Source organism: Fusarium oxysporum, chromosome 4 (genome assembly GCF_000149955.1).
Source record: "Fusarium oxysporum f. sp. lycopersici 4287 chromosome 4, whole genome shotgun sequence".
Classification (NCBI taxonomy): domain Eukaryota; kingdom Fungi; phylum Ascomycota; class Sordariomycetes; order Hypocreales; family Nectriaceae; genus Fusarium; species Fusarium oxysporum.
This window is the reverse complement of record NC_030989.1, coordinates 361,295-386,543: the sequence shown is the minus strand read 5'-3', so window position 1 is coordinate 386,543 and position 25,249 is coordinate 361,295. Positions and strand designations below refer to the sequence as shown.

General features: G+C 48.6%; 9 protein-coding genes across 9 annotated transcripts; 3 read left to right on the top strand and 6 right to left on the bottom strand.

Annotated features, from left to right (window-relative positions):
• Positions 1 to 486: 486 nt before the first annotated feature.
• Positions 487 to 1,417, bottom strand: FOXG_19499 (uncharacterized protein). The gene is made up of 2 exons (XM_018399721.1): positions 1,176 to 1,417; positions 487 to 1,122 (listed from the first exon to the last, which is right to left on the bottom strand). The coding sequence occupies exons 1-2, from the start codon at positions 1,345 to 1,347 to the stop codon at positions 698 to 700; spliced, it is 597 nt and encodes a 198-aa protein (XP_018243208.1). The 5' UTR covers positions 1,348 to 1,417; the 3' UTR covers positions 487 to 697.
• Positions 1,418 to 4,218: 2,801 nt separating this feature from the next.
• Positions 4,219 to 6,128, top strand: FOXG_07516 (uncharacterized protein). Its single transcript, XM_018386098.1, has 2 exons — positions 4,219 to 5,704; positions 5,755 to 6,128. The coding sequence occupies exons 1-2, from the start codon at positions 4,316 to 4,318 to the stop codon at positions 5,989 to 5,991; spliced, it is 1,626 nt and encodes a 541-aa protein (XP_018243207.1). The 5' UTR covers positions 4,219 to 4,315; the 3' UTR covers positions 5,992 to 6,128.
• Positions 6,129 to 7,561: 1,433 nt separating this feature from the next.
• On the bottom strand, positions 7,562 to 8,381 carry FOXG_07515 (uncharacterized protein; the record flags this gene model as incomplete). Its single annotated transcript, XM_018386097.1, has 1 exon — positions 7,562 to 8,381. One exon carries the CDS (start codon positions 8,379 to 8,381, stop codon positions 7,587 to 7,589), a length of 795 nt encoding a protein of 264 aa, XP_018243206.1. The 3' UTR covers positions 7,562 to 7,586.
• A 745-nt stretch (positions 8,382 to 9,126) lies between these two features.
• On the bottom strand, positions 9,127 to 15,093 carry FOXG_07514 (uncharacterized protein; the record flags this gene model as incomplete). The annotated part of the gene is made up of 11 exons (XM_018386096.1): positions 9,127 to 9,520; positions 9,575 to 11,084; positions 11,133 to 13,301; positions 13,350 to 13,781; positions 13,828 to 13,966; positions 14,029 to 14,259; positions 14,328 to 14,393; positions 14,451 to 14,510; positions 14,563 to 14,797; positions 14,850 to 14,934; positions 15,000 to 15,093. 11 exons carry the CDS (start codon positions 15,091 to 15,093, stop codon positions 9,127 to 9,129), a joined length of 5,415 nt encoding a protein of 1,804 aa, XP_018243205.1.
• Positions 15,094 to 15,300: 207 nt separating this feature from the next.
• FOXG_07513 (uncharacterized protein) lies at positions 15,301 to 16,487 on the bottom strand. Its single transcript, XM_018386095.1, has one exon. The coding sequence runs from the start codon at positions 16,333 to 16,335 to the stop codon at positions 15,451 to 15,453; it is 885 nt and encodes a 294-aa protein (XP_018243204.1). The 5' UTR covers positions 16,336 to 16,487; the 3' UTR covers positions 15,301 to 15,450.
• A 97-nt stretch (positions 16,488 to 16,584) lies between these two features.
• On the top strand, positions 16,585 to 20,367 carry FOXG_19498 (uncharacterized protein; the record flags this gene model as incomplete). The annotated part of the gene is made up of 7 exons (XM_018399720.1): positions 16,585 to 18,055; positions 18,170 to 18,339; positions 18,390 to 18,446; positions 18,497 to 18,565; positions 18,615 to 18,800; positions 18,867 to 19,418; positions 19,463 to 20,367. 7 exons carry the CDS (start codon positions 16,585 to 16,587, stop codon positions 20,168 to 20,170), a joined length of 3,213 nt encoding a protein of 1,070 aa, XP_018243203.1. The 3' UTR covers positions 20,171 to 20,367.
• On the bottom strand, positions 20,242 to 21,626 carry FOXG_07510 (uncharacterized protein). Its single transcript, XM_018386094.1, has one exon. The coding sequence runs from the start codon at positions 21,602 to 21,604 to the stop codon at positions 20,357 to 20,359; it is 1,248 nt and encodes a 415-aa protein (XP_018243202.1). The 5' UTR covers positions 21,605 to 21,626; the 3' UTR covers positions 20,242 to 20,356.
• Positions 21,627 to 22,273: 647 nt separating this feature from the next.
• FOXG_07509 (uncharacterized protein) lies at positions 22,274 to 23,401 on the top strand. Its single transcript, XM_018386093.1, has one exon. The coding sequence runs from the start codon at positions 22,374 to 22,376 to the stop codon at positions 23,190 to 23,192; it is 819 nt and encodes a 272-aa protein (XP_018243201.1). The 5' UTR covers positions 22,274 to 22,373; the 3' UTR covers positions 23,193 to 23,401.
• Positions 23,402 to 23,514: 113 nt separating this feature from the next.
• Positions 23,515 to 24,637, bottom strand: FOXG_07508 (uncharacterized protein; the record flags this gene model as incomplete). The annotated part of the gene is made up of 2 exons (XM_018386092.1): positions 23,515 to 24,423; positions 24,470 to 24,637. 2 exons carry the CDS (start codon positions 24,635 to 24,637, stop codon positions 23,515 to 23,517), a joined length of 1,077 nt encoding a protein of 358 aa, XP_018243200.1.
• Between the last annotated feature and the right edge of the window lie 612 nt (positions 24,638 to 25,249).

Below are 25,249 nucleotides of genomic sequence, written 5' to 3'. Positions count from 1 at the left end.
GACGCGATGATGCAGGCTCGGGCGACTTGGGTTAGGCTGAGCCGTCGTAGATTTGCGGCGGGATATCGCTTAGATGCTGAGTTTGGTTGTCTTCCTGTTGAGATTCTTGGGATTGTCGTTGCTGGTACTGCCGTTCTTACGCTATCGATTCAGCGCCGTTTCTGGGAGACTGTTGACCGGAGCTAAACTGACACAGTCGTCAAAGACAACTAAACCGGTTCGTGGCAACCCGTCTACGATATTGACTGCAGTTGCTTCAGTACGCTGCTCATCATTTCCTCCGGGTGTCTCATCCTCAGAATGTCGCGGACGGCCTCTCATTGTCGGCATGTCCGGTTGATCAGCGTCATGCTGATGCTCATGAGGATGGTGATGTCTTGCCATCTTGTAGCAAATTTCAGGCAACTTAGGTTGAGTTATTGCAGTGATCTGAGTGTTGTAGCATGAGCAGAAAAGAATGACGGAGGAGATTCCTTGTTAGTGGAACGTGAGCTGACTTGATCAGCTGCCATTTGCACTGACACGGAGGGTGAGGCTGTCAACTCGCACTTGTGAATCATTACACAGGACGCACAGTGTCACACAGCGATTTGATGATTAAGATTATTTCTCGTGCATTCTGTTACATTTCCATGCTTTCGTTCATGTCATCCCTCTGCCATGGCCTTCGTTGCAATCCACATCCCCCAAACCACTCTCAACCTCGCAAGACCTCAAATCCCACCAGTCTACCAAACGCAGAAACAAACTCAAGACTCCCTGGATCCCCAATGACGATCTGACCATCCCCACGCTCGAAATCGTCGTAAGCGCGATCGCTACTACTGCACTCGATCAGAGACAATGCCTTCTCTTCGTCAAGGGGTGCCTCCAAATAGCTAAAGAACGACATGTCTGGAGAAGCTTGGGCTCCAATCAAAGTCCTGAGTTTCTTTCTAGACCACCCCGCGTATCTGAGTCTCGCTAGCCATATGTTTCGCTGGCCAGGGACACGCCAGCAGATATCGACCTGTAGACCCGATGGATCGCAGTTGACGACACGAAAGCCACGGTCCGTGGCGACGATGCGAGCCTTGTCGGTTACCGTTATGTGGCTGCTTTGTCGAGGCTTATTCTTTTGCTCTGGGCGGGCGCTCGTTCGGGGTTGTGCTGGTCTTCGGTATCACCCCTCTCACTGTGCTCCCCATCCTCCTCAGCCGATGGCTCGTCATCATCGCGGCCGGCCGCCTCTGGATTCAAAGGCTCACCATTTCCCTGGGCATTCGGAGGTAGGCCAGGCGGAAAAGGGTGGTTGTAGTAGTAGTGATAATGATGGTGATGATGGTGGTGGACATGATGCTGTTCCATCTTGATGCATGAATTCGATGGAGTCGGTTTGAGTTATCGCAGCGATGTTCAGTATTGCCGCGTCTCGATCGTGAGATGAACAGAGAAGAAATGAAAAGCGCGGGGCCGGCTTTTGTTGTTGACGTGAGCGATGGCATTATTGGCAGCCATTTGCACTGACGAGGCTGTCATCTCGCAGCTGTAAGGCACTGTCCGCAGGTGGCGGGCTTCTGAACAGCGGCGCCTCCATTGGAGACATTTTAAGACAACTTATTACTTAAGTGAGCGAGAATAGAATAAGACGGAGGTTCTGATGAAAGGTATGATGCCGAATTTGGTGTTCTTTGGTTGAAAGCACTAAGCTCACGGTCGCGTTCTCAGTGGGCATCAACACCATGGGCAACGCTCACACCTACAACCACCATCGCGATCAGTAATGCGATAAAAATGAGATCAAAACAAAATTACTTTGCACTTGTGAAATTGGTAATTCGCGATACTCAGTTTCATGAAGTTGACGTTGATCGTCATGAGTGGCAATTTTCCCCAGCTTCAATCCCCTCAAAAACGTGTATCAAAACTCCTCCCCCAGACCCCAAGCCTCCGCATCCCATCATCTCGTCAACTTAACCTTGTGCCAGAAAAACACTGGCCCAGGAGCTGGAGAAGTCCCTGCTTCTCGGTCTAAAACTCGGCGAAAAATCCCACAGTCAACTCCATTGTGGGTGAGATAAAGGGTCCACGAGGTTGACAGTGACACTTTTAATACTGGGTCGCGTGTCACAGGTTTAGCACGTCAGTCAATTAAAGGCCATCACGACGAACAGCTTACGGACAGGGCATGTTGAAGAGGTGATGGCGCAAGAAAAGACGAGGTACACTTGACGTTAGTCTCATTGCAATAACTCATGATTGTCATTGAGTCTGGATTTACACAAGATCCGCTCTGACGAGCCTCAGTACCAAAACAAGGATATCCCGTATCACCAAAACTCGTCATCTTGGCACTCACCGTAAACCCTCATTATGCCCGCCTAAACGCTCGGCTAACTCCCGTTCTTGCGCCGTTATCCGCCTGCCAAGGCATCTTTTCTCCGTCGGAAGGATCGCCAAGACCACGGATGCAAGACCGGCTCCGAGTCTCCAATTGGCACGCCTGCTACCAACTACCCTACCTAACCCAAGGCAGTGAATAAGGATGTTGGATTGTTGGTTGAGATTGAGATTAGTTGCGGCTTAAAAGCTGACGAATCTCACAATGAAACAAAACCGCAATTACCAAAAGAAGCAATCCGAGAGTCATTGAAAGGAATCGAAAGTTTAATTGCGCAAAAGGATCGGCGTATACGACGGTCTTGAGTAAGGGAGGGTGGATGATCAATACAATGCAAGCAAGATAGGAGATAATCCGATGTCGGGTCAATGGATAAGAAATGCTGTCCTTGAATCAGTAACTTGAATCAATTGGTAGTAATCCTGAAGTTGTGCAGCCAAGACAGTGGTTGTTCTGCTGGTGATGCCAATGTTCTAGCATCGCCAAGTTTACAAGTTCAGGTCCCCAACTGATGATCTCCCGCGGCCAAGAAACGTGCTTTTAACGACGTGCATTTCTTGTCCCTTCTTTCTATCCAATTTTATGGAATTTTGAACGAGATCAACGGTTTGACACTGCAGCTCAATTGGACCCTTTGATCATCTTCCCCAGACCCAATTGTACATACCGTTGAATGTCATTCTGCGCGAGGTCCACCACAAACAACAGACCTGCACCTGTAACCCGAAATAGGTAGCGAACCTCGCATTTCGACGATTGTTTTCGCTTGCAAGAGAAAACTCTGAACTTTATTCCTGTACACTGTGCTCTCCACGTCAATTAAACAATCGTCCTCTTTCCAAGGCAGAGCAATTCCTCGTAACTACGAATTTGTCACCAACAACCACTCCGAACCACAAATTCTGTGTCTTCTCCACGTAAACTGGAACCTCAATCACGCATTGAGCTCTTTGTCCGCTCCTCTTAGGGACATGATCTTCAGAGATTCTGTGGTTCCCACCCCCGACCTTTGAGGCCCGATATTTTTGCAATCCCCAGGTTCCTGTTTTTTTTCGCCATTTTTTAGACGAGAGCTGTGGACTTTGGGGAAGACCCTTTGATCGTCCATAACCTCATCCACATAAACAAACCATCAACTGCAAACCTCAATACAATAAATGTAACCGCTATTATTATTAATCGTATAAACCTTCACGTGTAGAGCCTCGGCTTTATCATGCTTAATCACTAGCACCATCGTGGACATATCCCCTGAACCAATGACGTCTCTGCCGCTCTAGATGATCGCCACGACAAGGGTTCTTTGGACCAAATAGAACGTTTCATCCGCTACCATCCAGCACTAAGAAAAATATGCCGTTTTTTCAGGCGCCTTTGCCGCTTGCTGAGAATAAACTTGACGTCACGGTTTTGTCTGTTTTCAGTAACACCGAGGTTTGCCTGCCCTGCTTCTTGGCAGATCCGAAGGAATCGGAAGACGGCATCTACAGTGTGTGCCCTGTAAGGCAGCGCCTGAGACTCACAATGGTTAGAGTGGGGTTTAGTGGTGAGTTTCAGTGTGCGACTTGTGAACGACTCAGACGTGGAGATCTCCAATATTCCTTCGGTCCACCCACTGTTGCACGCGGAGACACTCCAGGGCTTCTTCAAGGGACCTTTTTCGTCCTTGACCAACTTTTTGTCTTCTTTCAAGGATGATCGTCACTTCCAACCCGTGGAGATAGTGGACCATACGTGGAGAAATAGTAATACACTCACTTCAGAATTTTCGCATCCCAGACTCCCTCTCCCACTTACACTCTAATCACTCTGCTCACTCTCAACATATAAACCCTCTCCTCTCCCCCAATGCCTCCCTCACCAATCCCCCATCCTCCAGCTCTAGACGAGCTCCCCCCTCAAACATAGCAGGTCTATAGCCCCCCCTCCGTCACCATGCCTCCCTCCTTCGCAGGCCTGACGGGCAAGAAATTGTCCCTGGCCATCTCCACCGTCGCAACGACAGGTTTCCTCCTCTTCGGCTATGACCAAGGTGTGATGTCTGGTATTATCGACGCAGACCCTTTCCATGATTACTTCCCCGAGACAAAGGACAGCACCATGCAGGGTTTCGTCACGGCCATTTACGAGATTGGCTGCTTATTCGGCGCCATGTTCATCCTCTGGATCGGTGACTTGCTCGGTCGTCGAAGGGCGATGATCCTTGGTGGTTGGATCATGATCGTTGGTGTCATCATCCAGATCACTGCTATGAAGGGCCACAAGGCTCTTGCGCAGCTCATCATCGGACGAACAATCACTGGTGTTGGAAACGGTATCAACACCTCTACCATCCCAACATACCAAGCTGAGTGTTCTACCACCACCAACAGAGGTCTCCTCATCTGTATCGAGGGTGGCATCATCGCCTTTGGTACACTCATCGCATACTGGATTGACTACGGCTGCTCTTACGGTCCCCCAGGACCTCACATGGCGGCTTCCCCCATTGCCTTCCAGTGCGTCTTCGGTCTTATCCTCTGCGTCTCAATGGTCTGGCTGCCAGAATCTCCCCGCTGGCTTCTCACCCACGACCGACACGAGGAAGCCGAGCGTGTCATTGCCGCCATTCGCGGCTTCGAAGTCGACAGCGACGAGACCCGCGCTGAACGTGATCGTGTCGTCGACTCCATTCGTGCCTCTGGTTTCGCTGCTCAGAAGAGCACACCCGTCAAGGCTCTCTTCACCGGTGGAAAGACACAGCACTTCCGCCGTATGCTTCTCGGTTCAGGATCGCAGTTCATGCAGCAGGTCGGTGGCTGCAACGCTGTTATCTACTACTTCCCTATTCTGTGCACCGACATCTTTGGCGACAAGAACTTTGCTCTTCTCCTCGGCGGCGTCAACATGATCGTCTACTCCATCTTCGCAACTTCATCATGGTTCCTTATCGAGCGTGTTGGCCGTCGCAAGTTGCTCCTCATCGGTACTGCTGGTCAGATGCTTTCCATGTTCTTGACGATGGGTTTCCTCATCCCCGGTGGTTCTGATCCCGGTACCAATGCGCCTCAAATCTCAAAGGGTGCTATCGCTGGTCTCTTCACCTACATTGCTTCGTTCGGTGCTACCTGGCTGCCTCTTCCCTGGCTGTATCCCGCTGAGATCAACCCCCTCAAGACCCGTGGCAAGGCCAACGCTACATCCACCTGCACCAACTGGCTGTTCAACTTTGTCATCGTCATGATCGTTCCCATCATGATCTCCAACATCCACTGGGGAACCTATCTCTTCTTCGGCTGCGCCAACGCCACATTCTTCCCCATCCTTTACTGGTTCTACCCCGAGGTAAGCAACTCCACTACTCCATCCCCGCAATCACAACTAACAAATCACAGACTGCCAACCGATCTCTCGAGGAAATCGACATCATCTTCGCCAAGGGCTTCGTCGAGAAGATGTCCTATGTCCAAGCCGCCAAGGAGCTTCCCTTCCTTTCTCACGAGGAAGTCGAGCGCGAGGCTATTCGACTTGGTCTCGTCGACGAGTCTAGTCGCGGTGGAGTTTTGGAGAAGCCAAATGAGGAGAGCGGTACAGTCCGCGACGACTCTGGCTTCAACTCTGAGAAGTCTTAGATTTACTCATGAGTATTGTTTCATATAGAAACGTTTGTGTTATAACACATTTTGGATACCCTTTCTTTAGAGTCACAAAGACTTAGAGCCATTTGGCATTGAGTTATAGATCAATAGACCACTATAACGAACAAACTCCGTCTCTCCATCTGTGACCCATTACCTTGACGACTTACACCGTGATCTCCGCATCAATTCTCCAATTTACAACGTGTGGCGAAAACTCTTTCCCCGACATTTCCCCCCTTGGAGATTAGATTACTCTCACCTAAACCCCGTGGAGACCAATTTGACGATCCCTTCCTTTCAGCTTAGGCAGCCATGTAATTAAAATTGGAGAATCCCTTAACGCGTCCGGAGGAGTCCTCCGCGTTTACCCCGAGGAACCACTTGTTTTTGTGGAGTTGGGCTCAGTCAGTTATTTCCTTTGACTTTGGGGGAGGAATTGTAGTTGGTTGGTTGCTTGTTGGCGGATGTCCCGTTTTGGAAAGCCGAATACTGAATCATTGCACTCCATTTAGTGCATTGTGAGCATTTGTTCCGGAGGGATCATATCATGGACTTTTTGTTATCAAGACCCATAATTGGCGTATCTTGCATTTTGACTTGCCCCGTGGGGATATGAATACGGGATCGTGGGATCGTTGTTGAAATGCGGAGATAAGCATATCTCAGCGTTGGAAGTGAGGGTATGAGATTATGACATCAGTATGTTTAGGGGACAAAGCTCTGAATAGTACTGGAAATGTGTGATAACCAAATCGTATAATCGCTTTTTCACGACTTGGTTAATATTAAATCAATGATAGTAAGACCTAGGGTGTAGACATTTATATTTTTGCTTACGCTGAGCAAGTCTCTCATCGACAGACAGGATTCGGTTCAATGAGCAAGACATCACAAAGAGAACATCAGCCCTAGAACTCTAACCTTTTGCGCCTTTGTTAATATCTTTCCTGTTTTAGACAAAATCTGATCGACGCCATGTCCTATATGCATGAGTCTAGAAGCAAGCATATTTGCGCAAGCGTTTAGGAGAAATCTTGAGTTTCAAAGCCCAATTGAAACTCACTGGTAGATGAGTTGCCGCCTGAGTTGAAAAGCTTGAAGATGAACGGACAGCAAGTACAAGGCCACGATAAGACCTTCCATAGAGACCTCTCAACGAAATGGCCAGAGACTAACACAGGAACGCCCTAACCCTCTATCAAGACACTTTTACTGTAGCTTGGGATCTGTGATTTTACGCGTCTCTTGGAACATTCCTTTATGAGCAAGCGAGAGGCTCTTGTGAAACGAGTATTAACCGACATGAGCTTTTGGGTTGGCGCAACTGGTATACTAAGGCGAGAGCCAGAAAGCGGGCAATTTTTTAAGGGACTGTTTCTCCTAGATACCACTGATATGAATTTATGCGACATAAGAGGTTAGTCACATTTATATTCAGTATATTCAGAATATTCAGCCCAAGGAAGCAAAAGAACTTCTGACCTTGGACCATGCTGTCAAAACCAACTGGTTTCATAGCCTACTACGATTGCGATGTTCCAAAACTCAAACTTTGTTATTAGTATGGATTCATGGAAAATATGTTCTTACCTAGGCCGTCTTCGACCTGGCCCCTTCCGCTCCACAAACTCGTAGATCATCCACCCAGTAACAGGCTTTATCCCCAATTTCTTCTCATCCACTTCCACGTCACGTCTTCTTTTTTCATAAGGATCGAAAGCAGGGACATAACCTTCAGAGCCTGGAACAGCTTGTATGCCAACAGATCCAGCAAGCATCTTGCAATCATACAAAGTACCATTGTCGTCAACTTCAACCGGAACAGTGACGTATCCACAGGGAATGTTATCCGTCTCGACATAGGGATACATCAATCCCTCGAGGGTACAATTTGCTCGACTGGGGGGATGAACCTTTCCTTCGTCGTCCCAATAGCAAAACGCTGTGATCCAGCCTGTCATCTTGTTGGACCCCGACATCCGGTCCATATCGGCAATTTGGTTCCAGAATGTATGGATAGCTCTGTCGGACGGTTGGGTGAAAGAGAGAACCATGTTTCGAAGAATTGGCCGCAGGAGATTGGCGAACTGAATCGGTTCCTCGCCCATCTCTTCCAGTTTATCAAGTCTTTTGAGAATATCTTCGTAGTCGGTTACTTCTCCGAGGAGTGTTACTGACGGGATACTACATAACATAGTCATTCCATAAGAGAAATATTTCTGCAGTGCGCCCATTAGAAGTACGGATCCAACAATGCGATCATTCTCAGTAGTTGTCGAGAACGACGGAAGAACCCATTCTCTCAATGCAGGATCCTTGATGTTATTTGCGATCTCGAGGGCCATTTGCTGAGAGAGTTTTCCGAAATCAGCAGTATGCATAGCTCGAACAGATGAACACAACTAACATTACTACAGGGAATTCGATGATCTGGCTACATTGCAAACAGCTGCATCACTTCTCCTACCCTCGGCAGCACCAACACGCTATGCTGTTCGTCACTATGGCAAACCAGACATCTTCGGGGCGGATCGTCAGATGATGGTGGGTGCTGTATGCGTGGAACGATGACCAGACGAGACCATTCCTCGAAGCTGATACATGGTTTTCTTCAAGAGACCCGTTGAAGGAGAATGAGCTTTGGATGATTTGCTTGCAGCTACTTGCCTCTTGGGAAATAGCTCCTCTTAGGAGCTGTGAGGTGTTTTCAGCTTTGGGATCTTGCCAAGAACTGACTTTACGGTTGGGAATGGCGACAGTTACAGGCATTTTGGTTGTACTGAGATACTTTTTGTGGCAAATAGATGTTTGGAATATGATGAAGAAACTGATTTGTAGTGTAGGTTGCCATCATCGTTCTTTATGGGTAGAATGGTTCTGTGATGAGGTTGGGGGGTTGAAAGAAGCTTCAGCCCCACTAATGATGACTGTTTATCTGACTATGGAAATTGCCGAATTGTAGTGAGTCGATCTGGGATCCTCTTAATTGGTAGATGAAAGAGCTGCACGTAGTGGCGTCTGTAAAACCTTCAGGCAACAGCCTTGGCCGCGGCACAGCGCCCGTTTCAACAATCGTTGTCACTAAAAATGATTCGCTATTTCGTAACCTCTTCTTCACCCTTAAGACTAGTGCTCCGATGCCTCATCTGACATCTCACTATCAAAATCTTCATACAGAATCTCTTCACGATCCAATAGCACATCTTCATCCCTACCATCATCGTCTATACCCATCTCGCTGATCTTCTCTTGCTCTGACGTGCTGTCGTCATACCACTCGCTCCCGTGTCGAATGTACGATGAATGATCAGGATGTGTCTTGGAAGAAGACCAGTGACATTTATAGCACAGGGTAAAGTCGTGGCACGATGAGCACTTGAAATAGATACCGTGGCTTTCGAGCAAACAGCAATGACAGAACCAGCTCTCGTCACCTGGGGGCACTGGAAGACTACCTCGCTTTTTCGCTGGACTATTTCCTTCGCTTGCTGCAGACTTTTGATCTAGGAGCATGTCGATACTGGGAAGGGTGAGCCCAGGTCAGCTAAGATATCAAGGGAATCCGAATACGTACCTTTCAGCGTGGTGATAGTAGGCCACATCATGGAACGTCCAGTCTTTACCGCTTCCATGCCCCTTTGCGTTAATGTCGGCACCATTCTTCACTAAAAGTGAGACCACTTGAAGAGTCGAAACAGGATCTACAAGCTGATGATTCCAGATGGGAGATGCGCGAAAAGCCCAGAGAAGTGGTGTCCACCCGTCGTCGTCTTTAACATCGATATCAATGCCAGCTCGCTTAGAACGCTCGAGAACCGCTTGCACTAACTCCACGTCTCCTCTCATTACAGCATAGTGTAGAGGGACTCTACCAACTATATCCCTGGCTGAAAAGTCCGAGTCTGGGATTTCCAGGAGGTTGAGAACGTCAAGGGAGTTGTAACAGGACAAGTGAACCGGTTTGCGAGTTAAGGAGTCTTGGTCGAGGGGTGAAGCGTCAGAGTTCAGGAGTAGCTTCATTGTATCATTAGGACAGGCCAGACATGCTGAGATGAGTGGATATCGGAATAGCCCAGCTGGGACTTTTGGATCGGCTCCATTCACAAGAAGTAGAGCGATGATCTCACTTGCTAGACCAGATGATGCAACATCGCTTCGAAGGGTCGCTGCGATCAAAGGGGTTCCGTAGACATCTTTACAGGTTGAGTTGACTTCCACCTGATGCTCAATCAATGATCGAACCATGGCCAGTGTACCTGCTCTGCATGCCTCGTGGAGGGGTGTAACTGATTGCTTAGACAATGCCACGGACCCATTCAGCAGCGCAGGCTCCTTTCTCAGCATATAAGAAAAGACATCATCAAGCTGAGCTCGGATAGCGTAGATCAGTGGTGTCTCATTCTCGGAGTTCAAGACATTGAGTTTTCCACCAGCGTTGACGACAAGTCGGACGGTATCGAGACTTGTCGAAGTGTTGATACAATGAAGTGCCGTATTCTGCTTGTTGTCCTTCAGCTCCAGATCGGGATTGTATTCAAGAACCTTGCGAATCATGTCAATTGATGCACCTTTTGTCATAGCACATGCCAAGAGTGATTTATTTTCCTCATCAATGGCGTTAACGTCTGCTCCAGCTTCAAGTAGTGCCTCAACAACCTCGGTCCACCCAGAACTAACTGCCACGCGTAGGTCTGGTTCGATGTTGGCTGCACCAAGATCAAACTTGGCCTTGGTCTCCTCAAGCATAATCTGAACAGCGGCCAGGCTATTCGCACAGATGGCGTAGTTCAAGGCTGTTCTCGAATACGCATTGACCTTGCTGATATCCGCACCATGCTGGAGCAGAAGACGAACCATTTCAGGATAGGCTGTAGCTTCATGAAGTGGCGTCGATTTGGCCTCGAAGTAGGTGGCATTCACTTCGGCACTCGCCTCTACTAGCCATTTCACCATGTTCGTGTGTCCACCGTCTACTGCAGCGCCTATCACTGGTATGTCGTCTGAGTCGCGGGCATTGGGATCTGCCCCCTTTTCAAGTAAATATTGAAAGATATCTGGTTGACTCCAGTCGGCGGCCACGTTCACTATGTATTGTTAGTGAGTTTACGTCTTTTGATTCATGAGTAGCTTACGCGGCGTTCGTGACCACCCTTCATCTGGCGGTGCTTCACGCTTGTCTATTGTGGCCCCGTGTTCGATGAGTAGCTTAACCATGCCGAGGTCGCCCATGGAGATTGCCTGTATAAGAGGTGTATTCGCATTTTCCGGTGTCAGATCTGGGTCAGCTTTATTGTCCAGTAATATCTTACAAAGGTCAATTCTTCCAGCTTGAATGGCAGATCTCAAGGCGGTTTCTCCTGTTGATGTGACAATGTTAGGACTGAAGCCATGTCGGAGAAGAATCTCGAGACATTTATTATGACCAAATTCAGCCGCCTGATTTACTGGGTATCGATCTGGATGATGCTCCAAGCGCTCTACCTCGTCCTTTTGCTGCAGTATGATCTCCAATGCCGTGAAAGAGCCCCATGAAGCAGCCATGTCCAAAGCTCTGCGGTTCTCTGGGTCTTCATCCTCGATACTAGCGCCATGCTCAAGTAAGAACTCGACTGTCTCGCCAGAAGCCCAGTCAATAGCGGTGTGCAATGGAGTATGACCTTGGTCGTTTCTTGCAGCTGGGTTCGCTCCCGCTTCGATGAGGAGTTTTGCGCAGCTTATATTGGAGGTGTTGGCTGCTGTGTAGATGAAGCTGTTGCCGTAGGGGGTTATGCCCTTTGGGGGGTTAGGGTCCACTCCAAGCTGGAGTAGTCTAGTGACAACATCGTCCATCCCTGACTTGACCGCTCTGTTCATCGGCATCACAAGCCAGTCGAGTGGCCCGGATACATGCTCTTCAGATTTCATGACTTTAACCTCTTGTTCGCCCTTCATCGCTCCGTCCGATGAGTTATCTTGCTGATCGTTCTTCTCTTGACTCTTTGTGGGCTTGGAGTTCGCTTCAAACTCGTGTCTCGTGCATTCCTGCACTGAGGCAGTCTTTGGGGGCTCGGGTAGACCGTTGACGATTTCTCTCAGAGCTTCGCTGTTGTATGAGTTGCCAGCAACTCTCGCGGCTTCGTGTAGATTCTCATCGCCAAAGTCCAAGCCATCGGAATATGAACGCACCAAAAGTCGAATGACAGCAACATGGCCTGCTCTGCAAGCCTCAATCAAGGCCTGGTCCCGTGACTCAGGTTGATCTAGGCTTCTTCTTAAAAGCGTTTCTGCGACTGTCGTCAAGCCCAGGTGAGCTGCAACAGGAAGGGGCTTTATATGTTTTGGAGGTGGCTTCAAAAGCGTGTTTTTCAGGCCAACTAGTGAGTTTGCCCAGAACTCGAACACTGTATCGTTCTCAAACAGGTCTACCACTTGCTTTTCGGAGGTCTCGACTAACTGCCAGTGCTTGGGCCAGAATTCAATGGCGTAAGGAAGATGCAGTGTCGCGTCATCTGGGTTCTCAGCTGCATCTTGGATATAGTCGATGCAAGTTCGCAGTACCATTTCGTGGCGCTCAGTCTCGTCTGTATCATACCAAATACCTTTATCGACAACTAAGTGACGGCCTTCGAGCCAGGCACGAGTGGCAGGATGCCTGAATTTAATCTCTCCGTTCACAGGAGTGATCAGTCCATGAAAGCTCTGTAGAATATCTGCCAAATTCGGTCGAGTGGCTTCGCTTTCGACTACTCGAGTCCACACTGCATTAGAGACACGGTGGAACTCGTCACATTTCAGTGGTCTGTAGCAGGCCAAGAGCCAAGACAGTAGCATCTTAGCCCAAGTTCGATGTGCCTCAGCGATATCTTCCATTATTTCCGCGAAAAGTAGAGCTGGGGTAACGGGTTTGCCCAGTAGCCTCGTGATACGTGCAATTTGAGTCGTGCAGGATCCGAGCCATTCGAGGACCAATCCACAAAGATCATGATCGCTCGCGCAGCTAGAGAGTATGCTGAGGACATCTCGATGCAGGTCGACCCCGATACATTCACCTAGCTCTTTCATGAGTTTTGATGCCTCCATGTCAACAGGAAACGGTATGGGCTCCTCGGGGTCGTAATTGATGGTTCTGACATATTCTGTGGGAAATTCAGACAATGCAGATACGATATTTGCATCACCAGGAGTTCCTTTTGTGGTGGTTATCAACAACTTGCTCCAGATCTCGTTTCTGAGAAGACGTTTGCGCATTTCACGGAGAAACCATATCGAAGAGTCATCGCACTCATCAAAACACCCCAGGACTTGAATACCCATCTCTATATCTGTAGATTTGTCAGCTCCGTAAGTAGTTTGACTTCACCTCAGCTCACCTTGTATGCTTTGTAGTCTCTCTGCCTCATTGAACAGAGTAACTCGGTGCAAAGCTTCGAAATTGATAAGAGTGTCCATTGTTCTTGATACCGTGTTTTCAGTCTGCAGTCTGTTGCATGAAATACGAGCAATGAATGTCCGCAACATAGCTTCACAGGTGTTGAATCGAATATCATGAGCATCGAACTTCATGTACAGTAGAGGATGATATGTGCCGCTTCTGTTGTTTAGAAAGAAACTGGCGTTCTCGGTTGCTGCCTCGGCACCGGAAGAACATCTCATATGCACGATGATAGTTTTTGCTCGCTCTGGTAAGTCTAGAAGGTCTGGATGTTGCCAGTCTTCATCGGCCTGGAGATATGGCAATACAGGCGACGCTTGGTTTATTACTTTACGAAGGGCCACACGCTGTTCGTCATTCAAGTCACCCACTGAGTATAACATTAGTGAGTGCCTTTCGGTCAACGAGTAACTTACTAAGCCAGTCTGAGTAAGAGACATCATTGACAGGATGGGACCCATCTTCTCCGGCCAAGATGAGGTCACAGTTTGGTTTCTCCATCTTCACCACTCGCTCAAATGGGGTTGCCATGGTAGACATAGAAAGAGGAAATATCTTTTACAGGCTGGTTAGCGACCCATGGCTTGTCATCTGCTTCCATAGAGTTGTGCACGAACCTGTTGTGACGGTTCTAGGTGGAGATTAGAAACCACGTTGACAAAGTTGGCCTGGGTGAGCATCTGAGTTCCAAGAAACGCATCGTTCACTTTCACAATCGTCTTTGTGAGGCATTTGGCGTACCAGACCATGTTGCCGGACCAGAGCTGACGCTTTTGGTCTAGTAAACGCAACACAGACTCTTCCAGGAGATTGGTCGAAGGATATCTGTGCGGATACCCAAAGAAACACTGTCGCCATCGCCATTGATCAGTCAGAATAGCCGGGCACTACGAAAGGTCGAGGGCATCCTTCTCACCATAGCACGCGTATAATGTAGGATATCAGCGTATTTGTCTTCGCGATCTGTAGCCATTGATAATGCCTACATCGGTTGACGACAATTAGAGTCCTGTTCACTCTATTCATAAGTACTTCTTACCGCTTTTACTATAGTCCCTCCAATATCATGAGAAAAGAAGTATATAGGTCGTCTAGCTTCCTGCCGAGACATTAGTTAGTGACATACCTATAACGAGTGTAGGGCAACAAACCTTTATTTCGGGAGTCCGAAGCTCTCGGAGGGCTTCCAAAAGTGCCTCTGCTTCTTGATAGATACCATATGGTGAATAGTATCTGCCTTTCTCAACATCTGTGTGGTAACCGTAGGACATGATGCGTCCCATTCTTGCTGAAACATCGGCGAATGCTTTGTTGATCCATATCGTGTTGGACCCTCTTGTCCACGAATCTAGACTTGTCCCATAGATTCCATGAATAAGAATGACACTTGTGAAGATAAATATCAGCAGTGACAGGAATCGGGTTGACTCGCACTCACTCAAAGGGTACGAATGGTCCTTCGTTGTCAGAATTCTCGTCGGTGGTTACAAGATGCCCTCCCTCTTGAATCACCTTAAGCACGGCTTTGTGAGAATGTCAGCCATATTACAGTATGCATAGACGCAGAAGAGTCGTCAAGCCTACTTACTGTTGTTTGGTTCCTTATTGTCTTCTTCGTTGTCTATTGTCGTACGAACCTCTAAAACAGGCTTCTGCCCGTTAGGAATCACTGGCTCAGCCATGATCACAGCAAAGTCTTTGGCTTGTTTGTTTAAAATTAGTTATCAGTGGCAGAACCAGACCCTGAATCTGTATGTCAAGTTGCGATGACTTTTTTTGAAATTCAGTAGCCGACTGTGGGAGCCTTACCACGGGCGGAAGAGGGGGAGGCACGGTTAAGCTGACAAGGTAGAGCTACAGGGTGTGTGACGAGTTAACAAGTTGCATATGCCAGTCATATCACTCTCTGTATCTCTCATGTATTCATCGGAGAATTGCTTGTACTTGATCGCTACTGGCTAACTCAAAGTCCTTCATAAGTGGTCTGACCAAATACTAATTCAAGTGACTATCTATCTTCAGCTGTGTGTTACACCACTTCATTTTACAGCGAATGGGGCCTCGACAGCCATTCTCACTTTGCATAATTGATAAAGATCAACATTCGCCAAGTTTTTCAATCCGTAAGACCTTCCCTTCTTGCTAGGCCCCCCTGTACCTTTGGGATTGAAAAGAATGGGATCATCCAATGGTATCCTCGCAAACTTGCGCTCCAATCCGGTGACCCAGTCGACGTCAGCCTCCAGCGTCACTACCGCAGTAAAGCGCTCATCGCACGAACGTCGCAGTAGAATCGCAGTCGTTACCGAATCCGGAACACCCGTCTTATGTCGCTCATTTTCCTGGAAATTCCAGACTGCCACTGTAGAGCCGCCCGAGTTCTTCCCTGTCCCGAGGTTGATGGCGCCTGTAACAGTAGTCGCATCTTTGACATCCCTGCTGTACGTCTTCTCCAACCCTGCTGAAGCGCCAGCCTGAAGCAATGGCACACCTGACGCACCTAGATTCAGCTGTCCGCTGCGTGTTGTTGTCTCTGTATCAGTTGTCGGCACCACTGCCCAACGCTCCTCGGGCGCGATGGCTTCCACAGTGAGATCCAGGTCATCCTCGGCAAAGAACTCAATTTCGGCTTTGGCCCAAAGCACTCTCCGAGAACTTTTCTGAGGGTCAAATCGGAAACGGAAGACCAGAAGTGTTGCTTCTCCCCCTCCTTCATTGTATGATCCGTGGCTGGCTGAAAGCAGCTCAACGCGAGTATGGATGCTTCCACTGGTTCGCTCGATAATGTTGCGTCTTTCCCAATCGCTCAAAGAGGCATTCTGAGTTCGGAAAGTGTCGTCTTCACCGATGACCTGGTCTTCCATAGGTGGATCAAAGGCCAAGAGAGGCTCGTCTGCCTGATCATCACTCCAGGGATCTGTCATCGCTGTGACGTTGCTGACCTCTACTGCGCAGAGTCCATATTTCTAATTGTCCAAGTGTTTGATGAAAGAGTATGGGTTCAAATATATATGAATTAGAATCCTCATCTTCCTACTAACCCTTTCTCGGATGTTTATAAATAACTTCGACTTGGACGGTACCTCTTGAGGTACCTATGATCAAATCAGATCAGGCTATAGAGGGCGGCACATGCTGACCATGCAGGTCTCTGAGCGGGTAGAAAGCCAATCATGGGAGAATGGGTGGATGTCGCCAAGACAGGGCTGATGATACCTATTGCGAGGTTCTCTGAACTTTCGCATGCAGGCTCTACCCATCCAATTGAGCTTCTTGTTCATTTCACCATCCAGCTGAGTCTCTCATTGTTTGTCCAAACCACGATGAATCCCACTGAGGAACCTTCTAAAAGCCTGCCCCATGCGCATGAAGAAGAGGATGATGACTACGACGACGACCTCGATCCGAATGACTTTCTGGTTGCTTCAGAAGTTGAACCAGACGAGGATCACGTTAAGGCCAAGTTTGAGCTGGATCTCGAAGAAGCACGCAAACTATCCAAGAAGCTGCTCAGCGCTGATTTGGATGAAGAAGAGAAGAAGAGTCTGAGAGCAAAATTTGTCAATGACAGGCGGGCCGAATGGAGTGAAAAGACAGATGATGAAAGGAGGAATTTCCTTCATTACCTGGCAGAATACAACTACAGAACTCACAAGCCACCTGTCAGCCTGCAGTGGGTGATGATGCAAGCTGTTCGAAAACTGCCGGCAGTCTTAGTATGGTCACCGGATAACAAAGGTCGTGTTCCTCTGACCACCGCGCTTCTGAAGGTCAACATTTCCTTCTATTACTCAGTATGCTTGAGAATGAGAGAGAGAACATACGAAGATTACAAAGCTCTGATGTTAAAGAAGTACGAGAATTGGGATGGCGGCGATGAGACGACATGCTTACATGCTGCTGCTGCATGCGTCGCTGATGATGGAAAGAACAGACAAGATGCGTTTAGTAACATGTGTCGCTTTTCACCTCGACAGATGTTCTTTGTGAGGGATAGCAAAGGTCGCACCCCTCTCCATCGGGCTGTCGATTATGAGTATTGTTGCAAGAGCCAAGTGGGCGTGGTCAGTGAACTTTTACGCACATGTCACGGTCTTTTAGACATACCAATTCAGGACCCAGAAGACGTCAATCGGACTATATCGGTATATCAGTATCACCACCATACTCGGAAGAAGGTGCTAGAGAGCCGACGCAGACATGCTCAGGATATAGCCAGCCAAGAGCTCAAATCAGGGGCCCCCAAAAAGGTTGATCCCAGGCACGAGAAGGGACTAGATCCAAAGAAGGATGCAAAGAGAGTATCAGCGAGACCAGAGAAGTCCGGTCCAGAAAGGTCGAGTATGGGTCCGCCACCGCCTAGAGATAAGGGAGACTCAGCTTCGAAGCGCAGAGGTTCAATCGCCTTGACACCACAAGGCGTCACTACTCCTCTTCAATCTCCAAACTTGGCACCACTTACTCGTGTCAAGACTGAAGCAGTTCAAAAGATCACTCGGCCAGCCGTGGCTGATAACCCTCTCAGCAAGGAGAAAGAGACGCAAGAGGCAGCAAACATGATCAGTGACCTACTGAAACTGGAGGCCTTGCGTAGACAGAGTCCAGAAAAGGCAGCTGAGAGTTTGAGGTTGCAGGATGAGCCAGGTAAGAAGGGTTCCCTTTGCCCCCAGAATCTACAGGTACTGTGGTTAGGCCTTCATCAACCACTATCAGCACATGGAGCTTTCACCCAAGATTTCTAGCTAACAAGATGTCCAGCCAAAGAGTTCTGGTTTGACTTTGGGCCGCCCAACACCCTCAGTGAGAATGACTTTAAGAAGCATTTCGGCCATTTGAAGTTCGATACAGCACTGCAGTACGTGGGATTTCCGCAAGTTCGACTAAAGGGCAGTAGAGAACAGCCAGATGTGAGGCATCAAGGGAGAAAGGTGAGAGACAATCTTGCTTCTTGTTGTACGTATACTGATGACTTGCTTAGGACATGGTATTTTTCTTTGACTGGTTGCGGGCAAAACCAGTAACTAGAATCATCAAGGTAAGATCTCTGTGGAAGTCACCTATGTCCGAATACTAATGAAAGAATAGGTTGTTGTTGAAGATATGGAAAAGCCTTCGCACAGTGATGAGGCGATCGAGGAGTGTCTGAAGGACCTGGTAGGTGTGAGATATATCTATTGTAATGCTCTTAGACTGATGAATTTAGGGTGTTGAAATACTCGACTGGAGACGACTGGACTTGGATGCGCTCTGCCTTCGCAAGATTGGGACGCACCTACGCGAGATTCACCTCCAATGGAGTGGCAGTAACTCAACTCTCAGAGCATGGTCTGAGAAGGAAGGTCTAGCCATGATACCGACGCTTGAAGTTATTCATCTGTCCCAGGATGAGGCATGTCTATCAGCGACCCAGTCCCTTGCTGTCGTGTTGTGTTAGCACTAACATCTCTTGCAATAGGGCCTTGAGTCTCGCGACAGAACTCTAGAGAACATCAAAGTATTTGAAGAAAGATTACGCCAGTCTTGGCCAGAGGGGAAACATCCGCCTAAAGTAAACCCGCCCAAAACGGGAGGCGGTCGACGGGTGACCGAGATTCAAGCCCCTGACGCTAGACCTCAGCCTCTAGAGCGATCAATCGATCCACACAAGTGGATGAAGTGCATGGAGGACTTTTCCAGACGTTTCAAGCAGATCAAAGCTCTCAGGGACACCAAACCATCTCTAAAGCCAGTGGAAGTCGCCCTGATCGATGATGGCGTCGATTTCATGCATCCTGATCTCAACGACACTAGGGATCGCACCTTTTTGGGCAAAAGCTTTGACTATCGTGATGAACGTCCAACACCACGTGTGCCGCCGTACTGGAGCTCGCCTTCAGGACACGGGACATTGATGGCCAGGCTGATTCACAAGATTTGTCCCAGCGCTGTCATCCATGTCATCAAGCTTCAGACATTCCGAGCAGGGAACTCGGATAAACTTCAGATCAGAGCGGATAGCGCAGTAAAGGTAAGTTCGCTCCCCCATATAACAGGCATCTTCTGACCGGCAAGGCTATTGATTACGCCGCAGAGAGAGGGTCTCAAATTATCTGCATGTCGTGGACTATCAAGCCACCGGAAGGAGAGTTGAAGGGCGAGTTCAACAGGGCGATTCTCAACGCCATCGACAAACATCGTATCCTCATATTCTGCGCCGCCAGCGACCAAGGACAGTCGGCGGACCTCAGCTACCCGCATGGAAGCAGCAATCAATGCTTCAGGATCGGCGCGGCCAAGGCAACAGGAAACATACTCGAAACAGTCGGCGATTCCCATAACATAGACTTTATCCTCCCCGGCCACGAAGTTGTCGTCGACACCAATGAAATGAAAACTCAGCTGGAGAAGTTCGAAGCCCACTCGGGTAGTTCTGTGGCCAACGGCCTAGCCACAGGCCTAGCTGCTCTTGTCATCGAGTGTGTGAGGCTAGGTGTCATATACACCAGAGAGTTGAAGCGACTTGAGCCCAAGGTTGCCTTCGACTACTATCATAGCTCTATCGATGAGGAGGATTTGAAGAACATACAGGAGCGCGCGCAGATGGCATATGCGCTGAATTGGATAGGCACCGATTCGAACACGAATAACAAATACATCGAAGTTTGGAAGACGTTTAGTGGGCTTTCAGAAAAGCTGTCGCGGAGTGAGGGTGTTCCACTTCAACAGCTGGAACAGGTTGCGAAGCTCGCTGCATTCTTCCTGAAGAAGGGGATGCAGTAGATAGAACTGTGCTGGGATGGAAGGTCAGTACCACCTTGGATGTATCAAGTCTGGGGTGGCCTTGAGGATACCTGCGGAGCTGTATCAAATTGATATCAACAGACCATTACCAAGAGATCAGGTTGTCAAAGCGCAACCACTAGAAACCTGATTGACTAATCAAATACAAATCTATTCGTTTGTTGTCTATATGCTGGAATATCTTCCTGTATCAGAAACCTCCTTCTGCAACCACTCTCTCCACTCAGCATCTTTGAGAATATGCCTAACTCTCGCCTCAAGCCACTCCGTGTTTCCCCAGAATCCCCACGATGCTTGGAAGCGACACCAATCAACAAGAGCACACTCCCAATGTCGAACAAGAGTATCCCAATCATAGTCCAAGGGTTCCTTGTCAGATGGCCGACGGCTCAACAAGGTCTCATGGTAGAGATACAATAAAGCCTTTTCACCACGGTCCATGTCCATTTCTTCTGGTAGAGATGGACAGTCGGTTAGCATGTCGAGGGGGACGGAGCATGTAAACAACTTGGCCAAATCGCAGACTCCCAGTCCGAGACCGACGTATTGAAAGTCGAAGAAGCAGACATTATCTCCCAGCTCGGTAGTAAAGAGATTCTCAGACTTGACATCGCCGTGGATGAGCGTCTCGAAGGGTCGACCAGTTGGTGTGAGGAAGTCAGCTACCACTTCAGCAGTCGACTTATCCGATCCCTGAAAAGGCGCGCAAAACGCCTCTGACCACTCGGAGTATGTATCGCCAGCAAGGGACTTGTACTCTGTGCGTCGAGTCGCGAGATAAGTGTATCCCCCGTTCAACCATAACTTGCTTCCTCCAGCTTCACCCGCATCTCTTCGCTTGAATTCCTCCAGAGGAGGGAGGAGATATTCACCCAAGTTCGCAGGTAGGAATTTCCACGAGTTGCTGTGAAATTTGGCCAGCCACTCCAGAGCAGACTCAACTTGTCGCGGGCTCAGAACAGATCGCTTCCCTCCTTCCACGGGGAATTTGACTCTCAAATCGGTAAGAATTGTAGCTGTGAGACCCCTCAATTCTCCATCTTCATGCTTCGACTCCCAACTCGACGTCAGGCAGTGAGCCACTGCAACATCGTCATCCAATTGAGGAGCAACATGTTCGTAGAAATACTGCTCAACGTCGTAACTCAGTATCTTGCGTAGATGACCCTCATCTGTGGGGCCAGGCGGCGGCGATATAAGCTTCAGAATGAGAAAGAACGTATTGTTTGACTCGGCTGCATGCAGGTACTTGCGCACTCTGCCAGCTGTTTCGGCGTCTTTTGGTTTTGCGGTGAGAGCGCAGATATGACCGTATCCTGCCCAAAGAGATTGTATTTCTTGGAAGGAAGTAATCTTCAAGCCTTTAGGTTCAAGAAGTACCTCGGCGACTCGTCGGGAGCTCGTGTCTGCCATTTTGAGTTTGAAGTGAGGTTATCACGAAGTTAGAGTCGATCGGTTACGCTACGTCATTGAAGCTGAGCTCATCGGCTCGGATTATCATCTCGGAGCGGGGCATTTGAACCTGGAGGCCTCGGTTTGTAGTCAAGGCAAATCCTCTGCAATAGGACTACAACTGTAAAAATACCTACTCAATCGGGCGATATACACGAGGAGGAACTGCCATAGCCTCATTGGTCCATGTTCTGATACAGAGGATGCCTAGCCAAATGATAGGGCTGAATAGCGACCTCCTGCCAAGATCCCACGAAGGCATGGCGGTGAACCTCGGGAAATACATGATTGACTGACATAGGCTATGCGCACCAATTGAGCAGCTATTCACAAGGTTCCTATATCTCTCTCTCTGAATGGACAGTAGACAGCCACGTCGACAACCTTGGTCAGACTAAGACGGTCATCAAAGAGACGGGCTACCTCAATTCCATCAGCAGAGGATCAATTCCCCCTTTCATACCATGCTTCTTTTGATACACCATAACGGGACGGTAGTGGCTGCGGAAAACAAGCATAAACTGCCACCAAATAAGCTTGTTAGACGAGATGATTCACTCGCTTACCCCTGTCTCCCAGGGCTGAGCTGTAAGCAAGGGTTGCCAGTGGCGTTGTAGGGGAATGTCACTGATTATTGGACGACATGGTTCCTGAAGGATTTTGAGGGTTAATTGGGTTAAGGATAAATATTCAGCTCATTTCCCGCCCCTCCCTAGACATTGCAGACTCAATGCTCTCAACCAGACATACAAACACTATCATGCGGTCTTCGATTACTATCAGTCTTCTCGCTCTCGTGCCGTACATGGCTGATGCGGCAAAGAGCACTACCAAATACTCTACTGAAACTGTCTTTTTACCTCCGAGAAAGACAGGAAGTGCAACGAATATCTACGCCTCCCTTATTACAGAAACTGGCTCAAAGACGGAATATCTTCTCGCTTGCCAGACAAACTTTGGCACTTCATACTCCTGCGATGGAGACTTTCACGGAATTACTGTGACTTACGAAGAGTCAAGCATGCATCTTGCTGTCAGCTCAACAACATATGATTGCTCCCTGGGCTCAGGCTCAGCTGTGTGCGCTACTATTACCGCAACCCAGACTGCATCCGTGCAGTCCAGAACAATTCCTTCGTCGGAGAGTGAACTCTGGATGACACCTATCACTTTTGTTGATCTCAAGAAGAGAAAGACCACGAGTACCAAATCAACCGCTTCGAAAGCGACAGAGACAGCGAGCAACAAGCTTTGCAAGAGGAAGATTCACCATGGAAGTTCAGGATCGGACTCTGGAGACAGTGGGAGCAGTGGAAGCAGTGGCTCTAGTGGCAGCAGTGGTGATGACAGCAGTGGTTCTAGCAGCGGTTCCAAGAGCGGTTCCGGTTCTGCCGCCGATGATGATGATGATAGCGAAAGTTCATCCGCGAGCCCTACCAAAAAGAAGAGTCACGATGATGATGGATGCTCAGCAGGGTCTATTACTTCTTGGAGTTGGGGAGTTATGGCTGTTGGATTTGGTAGTTTCCTTGGTATCAACATGGTATAAGATGTGCCAATGCGTTCGTTTTGTTTACCTCACTTGAACATATTTCTGGAAATAACATATTTTCTGCATTACCGCGGGACTTTTGAGACGAGATACCTACAATAGCCTGAATGTGATTACACTAGTAACCCATGCCCTGTCTAGTGTATACGCGCCCTCCAACAGGTTTTCTTATGTAGCCAGACGCTAGATGGAATCTGATGTATTTCATGTCGATCATATCAAGTGCATTTCCGAAGGCCGCTCACTGCGCTTTCCAGATCAAAGCTCATACTCTATTCAACACCGACTACTCGATAACTAAATAGTAGAGCTGAACACGCTACATAACAGCACAACAAGAATCGCTCTGTCTCATCCTCGGTCTTCTTCTAGGCGGCGGCGCTCTTGCTGGAACGCCAAACGGCGCGATATACATCGGATACCCCGGATTTCTCCTGAGAAAATCCAGCGGATCATATTTCGGCTTTGTTACCATCGCTAACACCTCCTCATAGTAGTTCAAGATTGGCACGAACCGTCCTGAACGTACGAAGCGCCGTTGTCGACATTTAGCTACAGGGTACGCTACCAAGTTGCAGGTCTTTGGTATACCGTTTCGACGCCGTCTTCTGAAGAATACTTTGGAGTTGTGCTTCCAGAAATCAATGACGTGACATTGGAAGGAGTACAGGTCCCATGCTGCGAGGCTTTCGTACGTCCAGCGTGGTTGCCAGGGACTTTCTCTGCCAGCGGCTGATGGGCCGTAGGGATGGGGAACTGTAGAGGCGAGACTGAGATCGACCAGGACACCGTCGATGTACTGATCTGGTTTCAAGTCTCGGATCACTATCCCCAGAAAATGAAGCTTATGGATATCTTTAAGCATTCTGGGGAAATGTTTCACCGCCACCATCTGGTCATGGGTCTCGCGTTGCTTTGAATCGTGATACGGGGCCATGTCAACCCAGTCTTTGACAATACCGTAGAGTGTACCAGGTGGAAATCCATTCAGTCCACGTCCTTTCGCCCCCGCCGCAACGAGCTTTCTCTCAATCTGTTTTGCCGTGAGAGCAACCCATCCGTAGACCTTGACAGCGATGAACTCGGCTCTCTGCTCCTTCAGTCTGCCGAAAGCTCGGCATTCGTTCTCAAACGGTGAGAAATACCAGTCAAATGCTTGACAGCAGCTCCATAATGGTCTGTTGCCGTAGACTTCTCTGGTGTTGACGTCGCTTGGAGGGCTGACGAACTGCGAGCTATTAGGATGATGTATTGAGACAGTGATGGCGACTCACAAATTTTATGGCGTAGAGCTGTCTGCCGATCCGTGCCTTTACGACAGTGCCGTGGGCGGAGTCCACGTCGAGGACTTTGAGGAACTTTACGTTCCTGTGCATCAGATTGCCTTTGTAGGGGGGGAGTTTTGGCCCTGTGTCTAGGGGCAGCCAGGGCTTTTTTGTCATGATTTATAGCACACGGGTGGATAGATTTGCAGGGAAGCTGGTAGGCTAGCGTGTTGGACGCCGTCAAAGTGAAGCTATTCAGCATTGCAGCAAGGGGATTTGGAGGGGAATTTTGAGATTCATCTTGTGGAGGGCATCCAATTACAATCTATCCGAGTGTCAAGGTTTAAAGAAGGTTTCTATCTCAACGAGCGATACGAAAGATGCATGTCGAGGCGAAGACTCTTGCAACAGTTCTCGCGATATAACAAACATTGAATCCGGCTTTCAAGTGCGGTGACATTGATGAGATCTTCCTAAACAATTGGAAGAGTAATGATCCCGTATATTATTCATCTAATAGCTTCTGATGCCTGCCTCAAGATGTACAGGCAGATGTACGCGTTTGTGTTGACATCTGAACTTAAGCTCAAACCGTTGAGTCAATTTATGAAGCCACCAAGCACATCCGCACGATATTATATAAGGTTATCTATGAAGACCTCAGATGTTGACACATGTTCAGAAATCTCAATGGTCATTCGGTATGCGAAAAGCCATGCACCCGACCGCATTACCCGAGTAGTCGGGTCGTGTACTGAGTTCCATTGATAAGGCTGGTATCATTTTTCT